At 39.1% G+C, this 23,445-nt stretch overlaps 1 protein-coding gene across 1 annotated transcript in view; it reads right to left on the reverse strand.

The window, feature by feature from the left end:
• Positions 1-902: 902 nt before the first annotated feature.
• cltcl1 (clathrin, heavy chain-like 1) overlaps positions 903-23,445 on the reverse strand; it is a 35,497-nt gene continuing 12,954 nt past the window's right edge. Inside the window, exons 3-31 of the mRNA XM_088008741.1 lie at positions 22,623-22,891; positions 20,457-20,618; positions 20,262-20,375; positions 20,000-20,173; positions 18,889-19,086; positions 18,220-18,420; positions 17,988-18,140; positions 17,742-17,864; positions 16,805-16,942; positions 15,236-15,400; positions 14,925-15,105; positions 14,119-14,282; positions 13,914-14,039; positions 13,666-13,808; positions 12,938-13,172; positions 12,722-12,844; positions 12,491-12,636; positions 12,232-12,415; positions 11,337-11,529; positions 11,100-11,257; positions 10,410-10,574; positions 9,467-9,742; positions 8,952-9,101; positions 8,436-8,567; positions 8,226-8,336; positions 7,815-7,985; positions 6,800-7,021; positions 3,455-3,530; positions 903-2,294 (exon numbers count right to left, since the gene is read on the reverse strand). Of these exons, the coding sequence (XP_087864867.1) occupies positions 2,143-2,294; positions 3,455-3,530; positions 6,800-7,021; positions 7,815-7,985; positions 8,226-8,336; positions 8,436-8,567; positions 8,952-9,101; positions 9,467-9,742; positions 10,410-10,574; positions 11,100-11,257; positions 11,337-11,529; positions 12,232-12,415; positions 12,491-12,636; positions 12,722-12,844; positions 12,938-13,172; positions 13,666-13,808; positions 13,914-14,039; positions 14,119-14,282; positions 14,925-15,105; positions 15,236-15,400; positions 16,805-16,942; positions 17,742-17,864; positions 17,988-18,140; positions 18,220-18,420; positions 18,889-19,086; positions 20,000-20,173; positions 20,262-20,375; positions 20,457-20,618; positions 22,623-22,891 (4,805 nt within the window). The 3' untranslated portion in view covers positions 903-2,142. The remainder of the gene's footprint in view (positions 2,295-3,454; positions 3,531-6,799; positions 7,022-7,814; positions 7,986-8,225; positions 8,337-8,435; positions 8,568-8,951; positions 9,102-9,466; positions 9,743-10,409; positions 10,575-11,099; positions 11,258-11,336; positions 11,530-12,231; positions 12,416-12,490; positions 12,637-12,721; positions 12,845-12,937; positions 13,173-13,665; positions 13,809-13,913; positions 14,040-14,118; positions 14,283-14,924; positions 15,106-15,235; positions 15,401-16,804; positions 16,943-17,741; positions 17,865-17,987; positions 18,141-18,219; positions 18,421-18,888; positions 19,087-19,999; positions 20,174-20,261; positions 20,376-20,456; positions 20,619-22,622; positions 22,892-23,445) is intronic.

The raw sequence follows: 23,445 nt of genomic DNA on the forward strand, positions 1-23,445 counted from the left end.
ATCAGATTTAGTTGACGCACCAGAACGATATATTTCAAGTAAATGTCAACATGCCTCAAAGCTAAAACCCCAAAAAATAATCAGGAAGTGTCAGTACTGTAGAACCTATGAAAAACTTTTTATACAAAATAATGTTATTCCCTACACAATCTTGAAAGTTGTTCAGCAGACAATCATTGTCCAACTCAAAAAGGAAAGTAAGCCACAAAGATGCTCAGAGTGTTGTGTCCAGGCATATTTATGAAAAGTTAAGTGGAAGGAAAAAAAGCACGGCAGAAGAGGGACGACCAAGCAACAAATCCGTTTTGACAGGATTAGATTGTGAAGCAAGTCGCTCATACAGCTCCACAATGTGTGTAATTCAGAGATTGAGACAGACGAGGATTAGTGCCAATGAAAGAAAAATCTTTTTCTCCAAATTCTGACTTGAGTCTTCTCAGATTAAAAATCAGATTTCTGAAGAAAAAGTCAGAATCTGGAGAAAAAGTCACTTTTGTTGTTTCAGTGGCCCTAAACCTCTTCCGAACCCCAAGCTGCTTCAGGTCCAGTTTACGTTTACACTGTCCTGTACCAGGAAATTTTAGAGTACTTCATGCCTTCTTCTGCAAACAAGATAAATTTTATGGAGACGTTTAATGGCACCAACGTCTGGTTCAGGGATCCTGGTGTTACTGTGCTGATTCCCCATTAAACTCACCTGATTACTGAAACGGGAAACAGAGAAACACCAGACAACAACACAGACGAGCTAACGACGGTTAGCGACCTGGACAGATCACCTCCTTGTCCTGCTGCATGGATGCAGTAATTCATGCAAAAGTATAAACAACATACAGAATATAAAGATGTTGCTTTATATCTATAAATGAGCTGAGAAAAAATGAAAACCACTTTGAGAAAACTTGTCTCAAGACTTTGCCATTTATTAAGCTGCTTTTTTTTGGCCATTTGTCTTTTTCTTACAAAAAAAATCTTTATACCTTTTTTAGGACTACAACACATTATAGACAATACATATGGCGCTTCATACTATTTTACTTCTGATCTGTAAGGAATTTCATTACATTTAAATTATACAGTTTTTTTATCTAACCGGCACCTCCTTGAGACTCGAAGCTTCACCACATCTTTTTTTTTTTTTTTTAATTTGGTGGGAAGGTTTTATTATACATCTTTGTTTTTGACACAAAATCTGTAATACTTGATATACTTGAGTGTAACATGACAGTTGTGCTCCTGGTTGCAGTATTATTATTTGGCAGCACATGCACATATTTATGATTTTACCTCCTTTTTTTCATGGTTTTTGTCTCACCCAACCCGATGCTCCGGACTTCCACTTCCGGGGCTTTGAAAAGTCGACCGATGAGATCAGATCTACAGTGGGTGAAAGTTTCATTGTGTCCACAAAAGCTTCAAAGGCTCCACACACACACACACACACACACACACACACACACACACACACACACACACACACACACACACACACACACACACACACAGACTGTAATTCTTATTCACAAGTGGTCAATAGTCTGTATACTGCAAATACTTGTACCTGTTGTGAAAGGACACAGAACAATTGCACAGCGACTGTCATTCAGAACAGAGCTTGACACGGATGTGAATTCAGATGTGAGACAAACAAGCCGCCTCCTTAGATTAAATAAGGCCGCAACAGTGCTTTCAAGAGGAAGGTGGAGAAGCAAACACATGCCTCCCACCTTCTGCTGCTTCTCAGAAAAGTCTCTTTTTCATCAGTGCGATAAAACACAGAACCAAAAGCTGCTCTATGGTTAATAAAGTCTACATGGAACAGCAAGAGGACGAAGTGGTTTGGTGCTCCTCCGGCTGCTGAGAAGCAACTTCATGCTGTTTAGATTAGTGATGCAAGTGGGAAGAAAATGGCTGGGAGGTCACCGGATTCCTCACAACATCTCTGAGGCCACTCATCTAGACGGGGCGTGAAGAAACTTGAGACTGCAGTTTCAGTGAGCGCGGGCGGAGACTCTTCAGACTCTTCAGCCTCCGTCGAATCAGCTGGGGCTCGGAGCAGTGCGGTTCAGTTCAAGTGTGCGTGAGTTTGTCAGGTGAAGGGAAACCAGGAGAGACAGATGGAATAAGATGAGTTGGAGCCGTTTACATGTTGAAGCCGTAGGCTGGCTGGGCGGGGTAACCTGCGGCAGCGGGAGGAGCGGCGGCGGCGGCAGCGGCGGGGGGATAGCCGTAAGTCGGGTACGGTGGCTGAGCTGCCACAGGAGAGGCAGCAGCAGTCAGCATCAGCTGCTGGCCTGGCAACACAGAAAGAACTGCGGTTACTGAGGGACAAATAAAACTTAAAAAGTAGCACAGAAAGCTGGCTTTTCAAAATTCTGTCTGCAATGAAACAAAAGCTGCAATTTTCAATATATTTTTTATAAATCAAGCTCCTCCCTGAAGCTACTATTGCAACCTACAGAAAGGCGCCACTTCTCTTGAGAAACAACCAATCAAAGCCAGGAAGAGGGTCTTAGCGTTGTCAATCACACACATGTACACACTGCTAAATGTCCTAATAGCTGAGAAAAAAACACTTAGCGTTCAAGGAAAGCCCATTTATCACCGTCATTGGTGGCTTTGTTATCTGGAACTTGCTTTTCCGTAAAAGACATCGAGGGTGAGGGTGTGAGCAGCATTGTTATGGTCACTGTTTCGCTGATGTTATCTTATTTTGCTAAATGATGCCATCTTGTGGTCATTTCTTGGTAAGTTATATAAAAAGCAGGAGAAGAAGTAGAAAAACTGAAAGCACAGTTTTATAAGCAGCTCCTCAGCCCTGCTTATATCGCTTTCTTGCTTACTAAAGCAACATCTTTGAGTATTATAAGTTGAATTAATCACACATTAGCAGAGAAATTGTGTGTTTTTATGTTTATGTAGTAAACTCGGCCTGTTGCTAAGCTATCTAACACCACTAGTTTGGGTATAAAACTGGTGTATGCAGGGATTTTAACATTGTTATCGCAGCAATGATACTCATATGTATTCCTTTGTTTATCCTGTTACAGTTTCGCATAAAAATTTATGTCAGTAAATGTACACAAGCTTGATTGACAGCGCCAAGATCTCCTCCAAGCTGTGAGTGACTGAGTGGTGTATTCCTGCAGTTAGCACTGGGAGGAGGTGGAGACTTTTTTCACACATTATCTGTCTCATACTAAACTGTTACAACATAATGACAGTTTTAACAAATATGTAAAAAAAAAAAAAAATCATAATATTTTTTAAAGGTTGCATAATGCATTTTTAATCCTAGTTTGGTTTTAAAACAACCAACTGTTTGTTTTTCTTAAATTTGTCCAATGAATTAATACAAAATTCTAGTTTTACCTGAAGTAAAATTATAACATTTCTTTTATCTGTATATATTGAGTTGAATTTTAAAGTCACAGTCGATTCACTTTATACTTACCAAACACCATCGGCTGAGGCTCTTTCACGTCGTCCTCAGTTTTCCTCTGGCTTTCTGCCTCCTCTAGTTTGTCCACCTGGGGGCAGCAGAGAGCAGAGATATAAAAACAAAACATCCTCCACATCGTCTTAACAGCCTGTGATCATAACCTGAAGGTATCCTGCAGAAATCTTTCTATTCAAAGTTATGTATATGTGTAGTTTAAATGTTTTACTGTGCTGGATTACCTTGCAACAAAAAAATTTGTTGTTTAAAATAAGGATTTTTGCAGAGCACCTACATTGTTATGATCACAGAAATGCACAGACTTCATTTAAATGTCTTCTTTTTTCTCTCAGAGAACTTAAACTGCAAAAGCTTCAGCTGCAGAACAACAAATACCCTCATTTTCCTTCACATCCACTGAATAAATATTAAAAATGAAGTTTCAATTGCGAGTTGTCGCAACCTCTTTTTAAAGATTACGCTACAAACACACTGTTACTGACAGTGTAGCCATGGTTACCGAGGAGAAGATGACATGCAGGACTCTAAGACATCTTCCAGTGTAAATGTTACAGGATAAAATAAAGGGTCAGCTCACCAAAGATGCATGTAAACAATACACATTTATTCAGGATTTATTTCTAGAAAAACTGATCAGTGAAATGCAAGGTGTTTATAAAGAACAATTTATCATGGAAAAGATTCAGATATGTGTCGTTAATTTCGTCACTAAAAACAGAAAGACGATTCTTAAATATGTGTGAACTGGCCCTTTATAGGCAGAATTATAACATACATCACAGTTAAAGAAATATTATATTCTATATTGGGAGCCTCTATACATGCCTAAATGCAGGTGGCACATTTCCAGCTAGCCTCAGTACCATAAAATGCAGAGCTTTAACATGCATCTCATTCATAGCTGTGAGTAAACATTCCTCTGAAATCAACTAAAACTGAGGCTACAAATCAGAAGCTCATGTTTGTCAGGCAGGAATCCAGTTTTTATAACCTGAGCTGCTCAGAGTTATTTGGAGAAATTGTGCTAACTGCACTACAGCTAGATATGAAACAGTGGTGCACTGCAATCAGAAAGAATTTTACAAGAACTAAAGAAAGAAAGGGCTTTTTAAAAAAGAACTGAAAAGGTTAAAATCCACATGAAAGGCGTTTAAAAACCTAATTGATAGTGAAAGTGCAAACCCTTTATTTTTAAATTAATCTTTTCTGGGGATAAAAAAGGACCTCTCAAGGAACAGAAGAAAGGAGGCTCACTCTTCATTTGTTTGCAGCCTGTAGTTAAAATCTTTCCCTGCAGGTAGAAACATGGGGCTGCATCTAATAAGCTTTAGAGTCGTGCTTTTTTTTTCTAAAATCCCCTTTGCATCATAACTCTGCAATAAACATGCAAACATGAACCCCCCACTGACATTTAAGGTGTGAGATCAGAGAGTTTGGAATATTAAGCAGCCGTCTTTGCTTTGTATCACATCACGACGTCACAGTCGCTGCCCAACCCTGGACTATGTTTGATATTTGGTAGAGGTTTGGGTTTGTAAATACATCCAGAGGTGGATGAGGTGAGGAGTATTGATGGGATGACTTCAGCCAACCATTCTGTAACCTTACAGCATGAAACGTAAAAAACATGTGAAGATCAGAGGAAGAACGGATGATTTGAGATTAACATCAGTTCAGAAAACTAATATTTAGGCCTAGTCCACACATAGCCGGTTATCTGGAAAAATAAATAAATTGTTATGCCTTTTTGCATATAACCCTCACAAAACTCCTTTTAAAATCACTAAAAAAAACTGATGAATAAGACATTTTTAAAAAAGTCTGTATTTTTGTATGAACAAGGGAAAACAAAGAGGTAGAGTCCTCCACTTTAGTCTGCAACAAATAATGCCCCAATATGTCCACATACTTACTCTGATATAATTCCCAATTGACACTGTCTTGTGTTTTATTAACTTCATATTCTAATATGCTAAGCCATGCTTAATTCTCAACAGGAAGTCTTTGTTGTTTTGAAGCAATCTGATTGGCTGACATAGGTTTTATCTTAGCACTACACTGCCCCCTATGGGTTTGGCATGTTTAAAGGAACGCTTAGAGGTGGATTTGTACAGGTTCATGTGGATGAAAACTTCTCTAAAACCAATCCTGTATGTAGAAAATAACTTTTTAAAAAACAATTTGCTGGAGATACTTGTTTTTAAAATACTGAGCTATGTGTGTACGAGGCCTTGGTGTCTGTTTTTTTCGTACTCTATCAAGTCAACATTTCAAAAAACACCACTTAGCACCAGATGCAGCCCCATGACATCCAAAGTTAGATGGTGAGAGGGTTTTGTTAGGCCAGGATAGACTAATGTGTGATCATGAAGAAAAATATATTCTGAACAGGCTTTAGCTCCGGGCACCATCATGAGTTGCTATTTGGAAGCAGGCTTTTCGAGTTTCTTGAATCAAGATATAAAAAGGTTTTGAATATTAAAGCATCCTTCTCCCCCACCTATTGCTGCACAGTGACAATCAGGTGGTTGATAGACGGCTCCTTCACCTTGGACTCCAACAGAAGTTGAATTATAGCTAAAAGTACAGCTGGGAAGCTACAAGCAACGTGTTTACAGACTGGTTACCTGAGCAGACAGAAAGAGTAATTAACCAGCCAACACGTGTTAACTGGGAAGAGGAAAACAGTCAAAAAGGTCTAATATTTTGCTCAATAAGCTACTATTTATTCAGCGTTTTTGCAAAAGTTTATGCGTAAATATCAAAATATTAAAATACGTTTTAGGTTAATATGTACTGACATTCAGTTTGTTGTTTTATTTCCTTTTTTTATTTGTTTTACTACTCAAAGCAAGCTTGAGTCTGTTGTTTTCCAGCTGGTAAAATTGAAATGTGTGGATGATGAAGTGGAACAAAAGCCTGCACACTGAAACCACAGCTGTCCGGGACCGGGCGCGTTAGGTCGTGCTTAGTCTACAGTCCATGCTACGTTCCTACAAGTGTTACAACATAAAAACAAACGGAACACATTTCTAGAAAAAAAAAGAGGGCCAGAGACCATCACCTTTGCTGCAAATTCATCAACCTGGAAAAGAACCCAGACAGATGACTGAACATGTCTACAAGCAAAACATTATAACAATTAGTTCTGCTTTCTTCGTCTCAGTGTAGCTATTCTAATAGCTTTTTTTAAATCTGACTTGTCAAGGCAAGCATTTACAGAAAATGTTAAGACTTTTTATGTGCAGTAATACTGTGCTGAAACAATCTAAAAATACATAAGCATCTACTTTACTGTAAGCAACGATAATCAGTTTTTAATCTCTGCTCAGCTCTAACCTTAGTGAGGTACTCTCTCATGACTTGGATGAAGTAGGGCATGGCAAAGTCCATTATGTTGTGTCTCCAGGCCAGTTCCAGCACCACGTCAGGGTGGAGGAGGTCGTAGGAGGCGAACAGGCAGGCGGCAAAGCACTCCTTCCGGTCTTCCTGCAGGAACCACTGCAGCAGAGTCTCTGCCAGCTCGGCATCCTTTGACTCTGCAGCGAAGAGCATGGCATCCTGGGAAACACCAAGAGGACTTCAGCTGCTTCATACTGGAGAAAGACTTTCACACAGGTATGAAGCTTAAAGAAATAAGCCAGTAACGCCATCTGCTGGAAGCTGAAGTCACTGCACGTGGTCAGAGTCTCGGATAAGTAAACCTCATTACTCACTACAACAGCTACCTACATACACAGGAAATCTGCAGGCTTCAGGGGTTGAATTTAAGACTTTTAAAGACCTTTTTAATGCCACTGACTGAAATTTAAGACAGATAATACTGTAAATATAATGGATGTTGGGGAAATTTTCTGAATTACAATCAAACTTAGCAAAAACAGTGAAGCCGGCGATAGCCTTCGCTCTACAGCCTTAGCCACCACACTGCCAAGCTTAAAGCGTTTTTGCACCTAGCCTCATAAATGGTGCACAACAAGGTCATTCAATCATATTTTGAAATGTAAAAACAACATTTATTGATACCAACTGGGTATCACTGGGTTACAAAAAATATTTTTATAAGTATCTATGTTTTTTCTATTGAATTAGGATTATTTTGCATCACTGAATCAAAAAATGACATAAATTTTTCTCAGTCAGGTTTTTATTCTAATTTGATTTAGAGAAGTCCGACCTTCTGACTGAAATTATTACATTTGTGACATTATCAGTTCATTTCCATTAATATTTCTCATCCAAGAAAGGTTTTTTAAAAAAAGTGTTCGAAAACACCGATACTGTTATTGTGACAGGATGACCAATTGATCTCCAATTCATATCTGGTAGAGGTAAATGTTTGGGTTTGGTTTACCTTGTATAGCTTGTCCTTCTTGCAGAGCTCCACACTCTGCCTCCAGCGGTTGTTTCTTTTGTACAGATAAGCAGCGATACGCCTGAACTCGATCAGTTCATGTTTCTCTAACCTCTGAGCCAAGTCGATGGTGTCAAAGTTATCGTAAGCATCGATGGAGGCTCTCAGGCTCTGCAGACAAATCAAATTTAACTCACATTGCAGAGAAAAGCAACCAGAACAAAACCCAGGGTTAAGAACTACGATATTAACAAAGTTTAACTAGTCAATGGAAACGTGAATCATATCAACTTTAGAAATGTAAGTAATCACTTTTCAACTGTGAAAGACACTGATTCAGCTTTTGTCTAAATAAACTACTAATATTTAAATAATAGCGAGCTGGCAGCAGAACCAACCAAACCGTCCAACCTGGTAGTCTTCTTCCTCCGTTAGCAAGTTGTTGAGCGCTTCATTGACGGCCTTATTGTTGTGATTCTGGACCGACCTCAAGTACGGCTTGACCAACTTCAGCTGATTCATCTGGTCAAGCAAAAGCAAAATGCATCATAGCAGTAAAGTGGACAGAGATGAAGGAAGGGATCACGCAGCGTAAAGATTTCCTTCTTCACATGACGTTACCTTAGAGAAAAAGCTGACGGCTCTGTTGTGATCCAACCGGGGAGACAAAATAGTCAGGAGGTCATTAATGAGCAGAGGTTTGTATTCCAGGTAGAAAGAAAGAGATTTGTAGTATAACTCCACGTTGGCGACCTGAAAGGAACAAGGAATGAATGTAACATAACATGGAACTGCAAATACAGAAATATAACATAAATGTAAATTATACAACAGCAGAAGCTGAAAAAAAAAAAAAGCTCAAGTAAAATCTGACTGACGATATGAAGTTAAGAGAGTTTGGGGTAAAGACTGAAGAAAATAGAAACAAAACTAGAAACGTTTCAATAAAGTAGAAGATCTAGTTAGTAATTATTATTCTCTTAAGACAATATTATTTGACAGTCACTTTATGTAATGTTATCTATGTCTGTAGACGATTTAAATATGTATACATGTCTTGTTAGAAATGTCGCAGCAGTAGAAGCCTGGTTGTAAAAATTGTAGAAATAAATAGTTGAGTTAAAATGACGTGTTTACCTTGGCAATTATGTCTTTGAACAGGCCTTCTTTCCATGCATCTGTTGCATGGTTCATCATAGTGATGACAGCGTTGTCGTACTCCTCGTATTTATCGTAAAGGAAAACCAGCTCTGCCCATAAATGAGATTGCTCAGCTGCACGAAGAACCTGAAACCAAAAGAATATGGCATTTGTGACATTTAAAGTTTACTTTCTGGAAGACAAATTAGCATCGCATACTTGCAAGAACAATTGGAAAAACTGCTTTTTGGCAGTTGTTTCTATTTATAAACAATCCTATGTTAAAATAATCTTTAAAAAACTTTTGATTAAAATATTAATATGATGAAATATATCAGAACAAATTTAGTAAACCACAAAAAGGAGACCAAGAAACACCAATTATTCAGATGGTGTTAATTAAAGTCTGTTTTGCAGAGAGAGAACATTCATAAATCTGATATTTCCACACAGAAAACGCATGAAACAAACATACGCACACACACACACACCAAGACAGGGAGAAAACCTACCTTTGGGATGTTGACTCGTGACCAGAAGAGCTCCAGATGTTCCCTCATTTTCTGAGGTTTGAATTTGGAGTAGAGGATGGCGAGCTCCGTGAACATCCCCATGTGGGCGCGCTCCAGGCCCAGCGCGGCCTCCAGCAGAGCGATGAGCTCCTCAAAGTACCCGCGGTCCTGGTAGTAGCTGATCAGGTCCTCCAGCTCGTCGGCGTGGATCACAATGTGAAGGCCGCAGATCTGCGCCAACCGGAACTCCTCGCCGTCGACGCACGCAAAGCAAACCTGTCGAGTTCAGAGAAAGTAAATGCCAAGATTTTATTAAAGAAGAAAAAAACCTAAATGTGCCTTTTATTTTGTGTCTGTAGAGCTTTCCATAATTGTGTTCTGTTTTGTTCTTGCTAAGCAAATTGCACTAACAAAGGAGACAGAACATAATCAGAACAGGCAGCAAACTGAACGAAAACTTATTTGTCAACACAACAAAATAACAGAATTACCAACAAACTTCTTTTGTTGGTAATTCTATTTATCTATTTGAAAGGTTATTCTGCATTCAACAATTAAACTATGAATACCCATGTATGTATACTTTCGGAACAGGTGTGAAAACTGAACACTTTATTTCATCTTTAGTTGAGGTTTAATATGTAGACCTGAAGCATGCTCAGTTCCAGAATATTTAGCAAAACATAAAACCTAAATTTTAATTTAAGAGATAAAGAAATGTAAAGTCAAACACATCTGCTGCATCATGGTTTATGAAGCCAAAGGAGAAAATTAACGTTAATACTTCTGCTCCAAAGAATAGGACAACATCGATATAGTTTGGCTTTAAAGGTGTTATTTTTTTCAATCCCACAGTTCCGTTTTATTTTTCCCTTCTTGCATTTGTATATTTCTTAATTTCATGTTTTGCAAAGTGAAACGAAGATATTTGTGCGTCTTTTACCTCCTTCCACGTCCGAGTGCTGTTTGCTTTCCTGGCGCTGTCCACGGCTGCCTGGTACTCCCCAAGGTGGACTAATGTAGACGCAAGTCGGGCAAAGTTGGACACGTTGTTGAACAAAAGTTTGGCCGCTTCGTACATTCCCTCCTCGTAACATCTGTCTCCCACCTGAAAATTAATGATCAGATTTACAGCAGGAATTTTTCACATTTTGGTGGAAAAAGTAACCCTGTTAAAGGGGACCCATTATGCAAAATTCACATTTTGTATATTTTTTGTATTTTTGTATATTTGTATATCTGTTTGCAGTCATTTTCATGTGCATGTGTAAGCATTGAGTTAAGGAGTGTGACCAGCAGCAGCTTAGTGAGATTTAAAGTGACAAGAAGCCTTAATACAGGTCATTCTGAAAGGAGCTCTGGCAGACAGAAATAACCAAACTATAAATGTACTTTATAAATTATAAAATCTTAGATAAACTCATTATCTAAGAATGAGTTTGTACCAAAAATGTATCAAACATGTTTTGTGTAGTCCATAAACCTATCCTAACTTGTTCAAGAAAGCATTACAGACCTTTACAGCAGTCCTTAATCATTCTGAAACCTAGGCTCTTAATTTAAGTTAACCCAAAACATTTAAGGTTTAAAAACTATCTAAAGCCTTTATATGTGAAATTATTGTTGTTTTTACCTGCTGAATGTGAGCATTATTGGGCCCACTGACAAATTCTTCCAGCTCAGCCAGGCGGTTCGTTTTAGCCAGAGCAAAAATCAGCTCCGTCTCTACATACGACTCTCTGGCCTTCTTACGAGCCATCTGCAGGAACTTCACCAAATCCTCCCAGTTGTCTGCAGCAAAGACACACACCAAGAAACTCACATGAAACACACCAATGCAGCCAAGATATCTTACAACAGAGATGCTTACCGTTCTTGCTGGCTGCATTGACCACCTCCATGTACGCTGATGGATCCACGGCTTTGATGTAGGAGTCGATGGCCTCCTTGACCAGGTCCCTGTGCAGCTGAGCTCTGGCTAACTGACTCCACACTGCAGGCTCGTTACAGCGCTCCGCAAACTCATAGGCCCGGTCCAAGTTCCCTATGTGCTCAATCAAAACCTACAAAAATTAAAAAAGGCAAGAATTGGGGGAAAACTTATCAGTAGAAATGCATCAATAGATTGCATTTCTACAATCTAAAAAATAACACTCTTCAGAGAGGAAGTTGTTACTAGAAGAAGACTTAAATTACTAATACTAGTTATTCTCAGTATTAGTGAGGTGGCTTAAATATTAAGCCAAAGGAAGAACAGAGATGTATGAAGACATTTATAAGGACAATTTTATTTTCTAAACTATGTGAAGACATCTGAGAATGCAGAGAGAGCAAAGCTTAAAATAGATAACAGGAAGGCTGAAAGGAAAACAGCAAAATGCTCTGTGTCTATCCTGTCACTCTAAGAGTTTAGGAAAGGATAACCACAGACACTGGTTAGGCACAGTAATGGCTGATATAAGATCCTACAGAGAGGTTAACCGTGGTGCTGTAAAGGTTTTGTCTTTTTTTCACTTCTGCTCTGAATAAAGTCCTACTTATGGCATAAAATCTAAACATATTAAAAGTGATTCCTTTGTTCTTCTTGTAACTGTTAATTACTAGAAATTAAGTCAAATCTTTGCAAAAACCAGAGATTTGCCTCAAACCTGGGAATCCTGGCCAACAACATCAAACGAACTTTTGGCTTATTACGAATTTGCTGCTCCAAATAAACCAATACTCTTTCTGCAATCATGACTATCAATCTATAATTTTATTTTTACCTGAATGGCTGAGGTGTTGACATCAAACTTCTTGAAAATGGCAAACGCCTCTTCAAAGAGCTCATTGCTAATAGCAATGTTGGCGATGTCAGGAGCGTCATAGTTATCTAGCCTGTTGATGTACTCCATCACACGAGTGCGGTCGGCCTTGATGGCCGTTAAAATCAGCAGATTCTGGAGGTTTCTGAAGAAAAAATGGAAAAAGTTTAAAAAATGAAACCTGCACTGCAGATTTACAAAGAAGATGTGCCCAAAGTACCTGTGTTCACTGAAGACAGAGTTATCGAGAACGATCTTCTCCAGCAACTCAATCAGCTCGTTTGGTAGGTCTGCAGTCATAAAGGCCTTGACTGTGACCGACACCTCCTCTGGGTCCTGGGTCTCCGACAGAGCCGTCTGCACCACCTGAGAGTGGAAATAGTGTAAAAATATTAATTAAAAAATGAAGAAATTTCTGGTCACAGCCGGACTGAAGTGGAATGAAGCCAACCTGATCGATGAGTTGTCTTCTGAACGGGTTGTCTTCCTCCAACACTTTGGCCCAGAGCTCTGGATCTTTTCGTCGTACAAGATACCGAGCTTCACTCTTAAATAATGAATTTTCATTGCAAACCTGAGAGATTAAAAAAAAAATAGACATAGCAGGAAGTTAAACATGTCTGTGCATTCAAAATCTTCTGCAGTCAGTGTGATGGGATCTACACACTTTGATGAGGTCCAGGTCGCACTGGCCCCTCTCATACGCCACGCAGGCCAGGTGGGGGTCTCTCTTCTCGCAGTAGCGGCCGACCACGGCGCTGTCGTAGAACGGGTTCTCCTTCAGGAAGCGCTCCGGCGTGTTGTTGCTGTCAATGTAGATCTTGGCCAGTGCATTGTGGGTAGCTGGTTCCTCACATCCCTCGTGAATACGCGACTCCAGCCATGGCAACAGAAGCTTCAACCTGAAAAGGTAGCAAAAAAAAAACTGACTTATGTAAAATATCTTCTCTTACTGTAACAGAAAAATTCAAAAACTTGACAAAAAAAAGGCATTTTTTTATAAATTTCATATACATGGAAGAAGGAAGGTAGAAACAAAGGAATGAATTATGGAAAGAAGGAAGGAAGAAATGAATAAAGAAAGGAAAGAACAAATAATCAAATTATGGAAAGAAAGGAATGAACAACGGAAGGGAGGAAGAAATTAATGTACAAACAAATTACAGAAAGAAGGAAGAAAAGAAGGAACGAATCAGTGAACTACAGAAAATCTATGGAAAGCAAAAATGAAGGAAAAGGGTTTAAATCAAGTCAGGAAACAAGAATGGGGGAAAAAAACAATGGCAGGAAGGTAAGAAGACAGGAAGAAACTGGGAAAAAAAGGATGGAACAAAGAGAGGAAACTGGTTTTTGCAATGACAATAACTCATGGATCCAAGCCTAATCTGGGCTCACCTGTTCCTCTTTTCCACCTCGTCCACCAGCTCATCGGTGGAAAACTGTCCTCTGACCACCATGATCAGGTTCTTGATGACATCCTCTGAACAGTCCACATCCAACAACCCACCGATCACCACGGGTAACCGACTGGGATTCACCTGAGAATGCAACGAGCAAATCCAAAATAAACCAGCAACATTTACATAAAATGATTAGTTAGGAAGCCATGGTGGAAGAAATCCCAGCTTTGGTATTGATCTTACTTTCTGAACATAGATTTCGATGTATTTCTGCAGATTGTTGCGGTACAGGTAGAGCACCAGATCATGGACGAAGTCAAAGCGATCGCACACGATGATGAGGGGAAGCTGGTCTGTTAACTTCGCCTCCTGTAAACAGCGGCAAAATGAGAATAATATTCAATTATCTCTGCAGAAGAAATTACACTTAATGAAGAAGTGGTTTTACCTTTAGGAAGTTTTTAACCCTCTCTGGGTCGTAGCAGTTGCTCTCTCTACATATTCTCTCCACTTCTTTGATCTGACCCGTCTTACAAGCAGCCTGGATGTATTTAAAGTGAACGTCGGGTTCCTGGCTGAAATTCACGATGGAGCCAAGGAAGTAAAACAGACCTTAAAAGAAAAGACAGGAACATTTTTAAATCAGGTAAGAAAATAATTGTCATTTAAAGGTGACCTATTATGTTTCCTTGAACAGATTAAGGTAGGTCTATGGGCTAAATAAAATATGTTTGTTACATTTTTGTCCAAAGTAAAAGTAACTTATAGCACAGTGAACTAATATCTTATCTTATATAATATTTCAGTTCACTCTATTTTGAGTGGCTGTCAGAATGAGCCGTTTTAGGGCTTCTTGTCACTTTAAATCCAAATAAGCTGCTGCTGGTCACACCCCTAAATTCAACATTCACACTGCAAACAGATGCACAATGACACAACCAAACATCTTTGAAAAGCAGAAGTTCTTACAACAGCTGACCAAACGTCCTGGGGCTCAGCTCAGGTTGCTAGGTAACGGGCTGGGCTTTGCTGGGGTTGCTAGGTAACAGGGCAGTGCCTTCTGATTTGTTACATTCAAACAGACACCAAAAAACGACTGGGTGTTATGTTTGTTTTTTTCTATGCGCTTGGGCTGATTTTTGAAGCAGTTGAAACCCAAATCGAAGTGCAAAACCGTTAAAAATGAATTTTGCATCATAGGTCACCTTTAACAACTTTTTATCATTTTTAAACGAATTAAGAGAAAATGCCTACCTTCATAACTCTTGAAGGACTCGAAGAGCTCCACTAGCGACTGAGTTCCCAGCTGCTCATGATACTTTGATGCTACCTGCACACACAGCTGCAGGTTCTGCCTGATGTTGGCCGACAACATGGCCCTCAAACACTCCAAAGAGTCGTCGACTGACAAGGAGCCGAAAAAGTTCACCAGCCACTAAACGGTAGAAAAATGAAAAAGCAAAGAAACCTAAATGCAGAGGAAGAGATTAAAGGCATTCTTATGAAACCAAATGTCTCCCAACGGCGCTGTGTTCACAGCACTGGCTGCTCTGCTGTAGGCGTACCTCAGGGTTGAGCAGATGTGTGTGCACCACGGCTCGTTTGATGTCGTACAGGTCGGTGTAGTGTTCGAGTGCTCTCTGCAGCAGCCCTGCCTTCTCACACAGCTGAGCGACGTGGGCCCGGTCATAGTGTGTGAACATCTGGTTCCCCAGGATGGCATCTGCTACCTGAAAATGTTCATTACACACATCAACACACATCATATTAAGAGCGACTTTTCACATCAAAGTGAGAATCTACAGCAGCGGATGAGTGAGTTCATTACAGGGTCAAAACTTTCTACTTTATTGCTCTCCTGTTTAACCCTTTACATTTTCCACATTATGATGCCAAACTTCTATGTTTATACAGATCCTGGGTATTAAAGTGGCGTTATTATGCATTTTCCACGCACATATTGCCATTTTTATACCACAATCAAGTAACTATGTTACCTTCAGTTCTTATAAAAATGCTGTATATATCAAACATAAATTAAAAGAAATTTGACTTTGCAATGTAACACCTTGAAATTGGGCTTCTGTCTCTTTAAGAAGCTCCTGCTCTTTCCAACACTTCAGCAAGTCATCACAACGTTTCTCCATGATGCCGTTTACAACCGTTCTTACCAGCGTTGGGCTGAGAAGTAGCATCTAAGATATAAAGCTCAAAAAATTTGATTTTACATAACGCCCCCCCCCCCCTTCCCCTTAAAAAGTGTTTAATTATAAAAAGGAAGAAAAACCATATGACTTTCAAAATGAGATTGTTCTTCCAACAGGAAAACGACCCTAAACTCACCACCACATGCAGATCAAAGCATCCAGATTTTTATTGGTAAAAACCACTGAGGATCCATTTATGCTTTTCCTTATAGTTTAGTTATGTGCAGTCATTTTTGGTTTGTTTATTATATGAAATCCTAATGAAATGTGTGGTAGTTTGTAGTTGTAAGGTGGAAATTACATTAGGAGTGAATAAGTTTGGAAGAAACTTATTCACTCCTAATGTTTAGGGAAGGTTAAGGCAGCAATTATGACTAAAACCCAACTCTAACTAGTTTTACTCTGCAACTGTTTTTTATCTTTTATTCACCAATTCACCAATAATGTATACAAAAAACATTATAAAGTGACAAAAAGCAAGAAGGGATATTAATCTATAAAATAATTAACCAGATAATAGAACGAGTAATAAAAATAAAATAGCCAAACAAACAGCAAAACAAGAAAACAAACATGGAGGAATACATTCAAAACAATAATGAAACAGAACATAATTATTTGGTGTCAACAAAAATTAAACTGATTGATATGTGGATTAGGATATCCTTTTTTTTAAATCATGGCAGTTATTATATAATTTGAATTATTTTTCTCTTCTCTAATTGATTAACAGGCATCGCAGACATTTTTGGAAAGAAGTGGCCACTGAACTACATGTTCCTGGCTGTATGTCTCTGTTTATGCAATATGCTCCACATCCGCACAGTTGACATTCTTACTCGTTGTGGATACATCAATGGTGGCTAACGACTAGATGTAGCCATCAATTTCTCCAGTTAGGAAAAAGGAGCTGGTAAAACGGCTCACCTGGGGAGCGTGTATCAGGTTCATCTCAAGCAGACGTGTCTGTAAGTGTCCTTCAGCTGGACGGTTGTTCTTCAGAGCATCCAACAGGAAGGAAGTACACTGCTGAATCAGGCTGCCCTCCATGAAAACATCAACAATCTGCCAAAAAGAAAAAAAACAGCATGCACAAAAGTTAGGAATATTAAAGACTTTAAATTGTGCTGCAAAGCATCATTTCAGCTAATGTAAAAGTCACAGGTTATTAAACACCAGCCAGATGTTTCTGCTCCTTCAATTTTCTGCTTAACTTGTAATTCAAAGCAAGAGCAAGGATGTGGCTTCAAAGGAAGGAGGGAGTCACTGACTCAGTGGATTCTTGGCATTACTAGAACATCTGGAACAACACAGACACAGACCGATTCCCATCCAAGACACCTTTCCAGTTGATGTGCGCCATCGAATCAGATATGCGATTTTCTTTTAAACTTTGCAACATAGTTTTTATGCCACATTCTTCTACACTTTAATCATCATCATAGCTGATGGTCCAAAGAATAAATACTGTGAATTTACTGCAGATGGAGTTAGACCAGAAGGAGACAAGGACAGAAATAAAACATGAAAGGAACCAAGATAAAAAAGAAATAAAGAAATTTAGAAAGAAAGAAGAGAAACATGGAAAGAAACCTAAAAAGAGACAAAGAGAACATAAAGGGTGGAGAAGAAGAAGGAAACAGATGAAGGGTGGGAAAGACAGAAGAAGTAGAGAAGAAAAGATGGACAGAGGGATAATTCAACGTTTTGACAATGATGTAAGAAATACCGCTTGGCAAGACAGACATTTTTACTTTTCTTTAATTTGTCCCATTTTCATACTAATCTGAACCTGGAAAATACAAAAAAAATAATAATAATAAATCACACTATCAAGGACTGCATCTGATGCTGCTCATATTACCTGGTTGATGTTGGCCAGCGGCTCCTCGTCTTGGACAAGCATTTGGGCAAACTGCAGTCCTTGGTCTGGGTTGACTCGCATTACGTTCCTCAGCAAAAACACCCAGTCTGGGGTGTAGCCCACCTACAGAGGCACAGGAACAATGTGAATCTGTCTGCACCTTTTTAAATACATTCATATTTAAGACAGACAAAACCAAAGATGATGATAATATATTATGAGAAAGTAAAATGGAGATCTGGTTACCTTTTTGGCATACAGCACTATCTTCTGGAACTGTCCTGTTTCTGCAAAGCACTGAATGACTTTGTTGGGGACATTTGCTCTGAGATAAACACTAAGAGCTAGCGTTGGGTCCGAGGCCTTTACCAGATCGCCCAGTTCCTCTGAACACTCCAGCTGCAGAGCACACATAGTCGCATTTACTAATTATGACAGTCGCATAACAGAGGAGCAGAAAACTTTCACCAGCTCCTACCTTGTCCTCCTTCAGCCATTTCTCCAGGAGCTGCTTGCGGCCCTGCTGCAGGACGGGCCTGCACAGCTCCAGAGACTCAAACTTGTTGAGCTGGCCCTGGTCCAAAAGAATGCCGAAGTACTGGAGCAGGGGTGAGGCCTGACCCGGCTGGGCTGGGACACTCTGGAACTTGCGAATGGTTTCTGCCGTTCGGAGGATACCCTGCAGGTCAGAATACATCGCACAATGGAGGAATTACTGGAGGAGGGAAAACTGAAAATTTCTACTGAATCTTTAGACAAATTTTATGGTGATTCAGTAAAACTCACAAGAAAACAACTATTTTATTCTTTGAAACTCTGAATCGTTGTAGATATGACAGGCTGCTAATCAAATTAACTAATTTATTCATATTGTGTTCTTTAAGGTAATATGAACTCAAGATTTAAGACCTTTTAAAGGCCATCATGAATGGAATTCAAGAAAAATAATACATAGAATATACGAGAATAAATAGACAAAATTTAAGACCTGTGATTAATGTATTCAAAGTAAACTTATTTTTTTTATGAATTTAAGACATTTTAATGCCTTAATTTTAGATAGATGAAGAATTTATTCATTACCGAAATGCACCTGGTAAGAGAAGAAAATGCAAGCGCTACACTTTAACTGCAGAGTCTGACGTACCTTGGGTGCAGATGCAGCAACCTTTGCAGCCTCTGAGTAACTTCCCTGGGCAAACAGAGTATTAAACTTTCTGGCAAAAAGCTCCTCAGCCCCAACAAGATTAGACCTCACGGCCATCCTCAGGGCGAGATCAGGGTTCTGCAGAACGTTTGTGGCATAGTTGACTATGTTTTCTTCTTCAACACACACTGACAAGACCTGTGATGTGTAGAAAAGGCAGTTGCAGTATGTCAATAAAACTCAATAAATTAGAAACAGAAAAAAAATTAGAAGGTAAATCTTTCAATGTACATTTAAGCCAAATTCACATTTTGCAAGTTTCTGGACTTCAATTTGGATCTCTACTGCCAAGCCCAATAACAACAACAACAAACAAAAAAAAACATTCAGCCAATTTTTGGCAATAAGTTTATGTTTTTTGGTGTCTGGAAAAAGAGCCGTTTCAAAAACCCACAGAATGTAACATTACAAATTAGGGAGTACCAGCACTCACCTAGCAACTCCAGCAAAGCACAACCAGTTACCTAGCAACTAAACTAGGTAACTGGTTGTGTTCTTTTGGTTACTTAGCAACCAAAAGAACTCCAAAAGAACTCCAGCAGGTTTGGTCAGCTGGTTTTAATGTATGTGTTATACAATGGCTGCTGGAAATGACAAGTGTTTTGTTGTGCAGTAGGCTCTACTAATGCTTTTAAAAGATGTATGGTTGTAAAACTGTGCATCTGTTTTCAGCCATTTTCATGTGTGAGTGTAAACATTGAGTTGGGGGGCGTGGCCACCAACAGTTTATTTGGATTTAAAGTGAAACAGCTCTTTTTGAAAGGAGCTCAAAATAGGCAGAACTGAGCAAACTAAAATCTCACTATCTAACAATGATTTGGTGCCTAAAATGTAATAAACATGCTTTGCATAGACCACAGACCCTAAGCTGCTCAAAGAGGCATAACAGGTCACCTTTAAGATACATTTTAGAGCCAGACAACATAAATCTTGAAAAAGCTACAAAAATAATATAAACCCTTTGATGATTTTTTTTTAGCAAAATAAGTAAAACTGATACTTCCTAAGTAACAGAAGCTTTGTATTTAGACTCTTCAGTTTTTTTCCTCACCTGTCCCTTCTTATTAACACCGATGATCCCTGAGGTGGCCTCATGAGGGGCCGTAACAAAGATAGTCTCTGCACTGATGCGGTTCATGTATATACACACTCCAGATTCCAGGTCGTACAGGTGAATGTAACCATATTTTGTGATCAAATATATCACACCATGCTTGTTCCCAATCTACAACAAAAGAGTAAAAAGAGATTTTAAGAATTCACCAGTCACCTAAAACTCTCAGGAGTTGAATAAGTAGCTGCCGTTCACTTACCTGCATAGCTACAGGGAAGTCTGTCTGGGCCTCTGGAGGGAAAAACACATCCACTGCTTTCTTAGCAAATGGCTGGTTTCCTGCAGCGGGCTGACCAACTTCAATGATGTGCAACTTTGAGGAGAAAGTCATCATGCATAAATAAAATAAGCACAGCAAGTAGGACGTAAAAGAAACTCGTCAATAAACCTTCACCTTTCCTCCCGCCTGTGAGCGCACAGCAAAGCAGAACAACGTGGAAGGTTTGGCATTTCCCTCCACTTTGAACTCCCCGAAGGCAGCGGCGTGGCCCTCGATGGGCTGGGAGACTTTCCTGTCAACCGAGTACAGCTGCATCGCCCCGACTACGCGATTTTGCTGCAAAGAAAAATAAAACTGAACCTCAGACTCATGGGACTGTCAAAACTTCAAGCCGTTGAGTTGTGATGCAACACAGTGCAACAAAAGTTCAGATTCGCTGTTCGACTGTTGAGGGTTTAAGATAAGACGTTATAATTGGGAAGAGTGATTACTTAAACAAACAATGAGGAGCCACGAGTCAGTGCTGTGGGATGGAAACCGACACAATGTTTCCAGCAGGAGGTTTGTTTATGAGAAAACACCAGAAAAGTGTTTTTTTTTCCAGTGTGACTAAACTGTTTTCCAGTCTTTTCCTCCCTCGGTTTAATTTCTCTTCATTAGAGCATTCTGAGAAGCTTTTATGTGCGCAGCTTAGGTGGAAGCAGAGCTTCCTGTTCAATAACAGTGAAACCCCTCAGGTGTCTTTCATTAACTCTAGCTGACAAACCATCGGACTGTTCAGGGAGAAAAATGCTTCTGCAGGGATTGAGAAGTTATCCCAACTCCTTCTGTTATCCAGTAAATATCTAAGGAAATACTTTACTTCCCTCAACTAAAAACTAATCATCTACTTAACGTTATCTTCAATTTTATTAGGAAAGTGTAATTGGAGTGCATACTTTGGGCAGTTTTGGCCTATTCAAGGATGAAAACAGGAACCATTTCCCAACTGAGGTGTAAATTTTACTTAAATCCTCAAGCTATTAAATTTGATCCTGGACAATCTAATCATATCTGAACAGATCAAATTTTGAATGTTCAACCCAAAAAAAGTTTTGTTGTCTGAACTCAGTCTGAGGGAAAACCTGAATCCTCTGGAGCAGCAGAGTCTTAACTTGCTGCAGTGAACATATGTAGATAATATACAGATCTGAAAAGAAATAAAGAGCCCACTCTTTAATAATAATGCACAGCACTGACCCCCATTGAAAACCTCCTGGTTATTCCACCAAATATTGATTTCTGAACTCTTCCTGAGTTAAAACATTAGTATTGTTTTTTTTCTAAATTAAGATAAACTTGTTTTCTTTGCATTATCTGAGGTCTGAAAGCGCTCCATTTTCTTCATTATTTTAACGGTTTCCCATTTCATGCAAACAAATATTAATTTTTTTGTTTGGAATTTCAGAGACATGTCAGTAGTTCATAGAATAAAACAACAATGTTCATTTTACTCAAACATATACCTAGAAAGAGTAAATAAGAGACATTTAAAGTGGTCTCTTATTTTTCAAGGAACTGTATATTATTTTGCAAAACACATCAAGACTTATTTACCCAGTTACATTTATCAACTCCATAACGATCTTTGTTCAACAGCAGCAACTAATATGAAAATGAATGACTGCTCATGGCAGTAAAGTTTTAAAAAATATATAGTTTGAATGCTGTTTAATATGTTATATATTATACATCATTCCTAAATAGAAATACAATATTAAATAAATTTTAACTGATAAAGATAACCTGAGTAATATTGTTCACTGTTCTATTAACCATTTATCTTTAACAGTTTTTTCTACTTTTACCATTTATGCACAATGATTCACCTCAACTAAAATTTCTCCAAAAAATGAGAAAACGTGAATAGAAGTTTCAACATATCAACAGACTGAAAGTATATGAAACTGATTAAATAATCTAAGACACAGCTTTTTATGCAACTCACACCTGATGTAGATGCTTTCTCCAGAAAAATTTCCATGTGCATCACTGTAAAATCTAACAAAACATGAGAATCTGATGCTCTGCCTCCTCATTAAAACTCTAAAATAAGGAGAAAACAGCAGAACCGTCTCCTCCAAGTGTTAACACCCAAAAAGTGTCCTAAGAGCAGCGTGTTAAAGCTTTGTCTGTGGGTGTGAAATTACAAGCTCAGACTGGACAGAAGGCCAAGCAGGAGACGCAGAAATATGTGAAAGTTTTTTCACTCTGATTTTTTTTCCGAAAGGGCTGCAGACCAGAGACGTAAAAGGTAATTACAACTCGAGGGGAGACGTGCTGAGGGGTGTGAACTCGTACCTGTGCAGAAATCCCGATCAGCAGTAACCACTTCTGTTGCTCGTCGGTTCTGTAGTTGATGATCTGACATCCCGCCAGGCTGGCGTGCCGATCGAACACTTTGGTGGGTTGGGAATCCCCCTCCATGCTCCAGTGGTAGACCGCCGTGTCCGTCACCAAGGCGACGGTGTTCACAGATATCCACTTCCAGAACATGACCTCCTCCGTGGTGGTGTGAGCCTTCATCTTACTCTTCATCTCGATGTTGAAAATCTGCAGGGTTTTGGCAGCTGTGAGGATGCATGGAAACGCAGAAATCAGACAAATTTAAGACGTAATGATGGGGTTTTTTTTTGTTTGTAGATTATTTCTCTATATCAATGCTCATTGACATGTCCGCCTGTCATAAGGTGAACATTTTAAGGCAGACATTTTCTAGCATAAAGAAAAAAAACTAAATCTAAACTTGAATTTGAGTACATTTATTCAGTCAGAGAAAATCCTGTTTAAAAATTGTTTCTATTACCTGATTTTTAAACAGCAGTCACTTCCAGCTAAATGCAACCAAAGCAGTTAATGAATGTATACTTTACTCTTCTTTTTTTTTCTTAAGAGTCCCTGGGAACTTTTAGCCATCCACAATAAAATATGACGTAACACAGAGACCCATTTCCTTTAGCCTTCAAAAACCAGCCTAGATGAGGAACCATATTTATGGACTATCAGGTGTGAAAATAAGCATATTTTTACATTTGAAAAACCTGTTCCCCTCCTCACCTGTGGCGGCGCTGCACCAAGAACCAATGAAGGAAACGACATGAAAACCCATGAAGAAGACATGATC

The sequence above is a fragment of the Poecilia mexicana genome, unplaced genomic scaffold, assembly GCF_051168715.1.
Source record: "Poecilia mexicana isolate PSO_F unplaced genomic scaffold, ASM5116871v1 scaffold_9, whole genome shotgun sequence".
Taxonomy (NCBI): domain Eukaryota; kingdom Metazoa; phylum Chordata; class Actinopteri; order Cyprinodontiformes; family Poeciliidae; genus Poecilia; species Poecilia mexicana.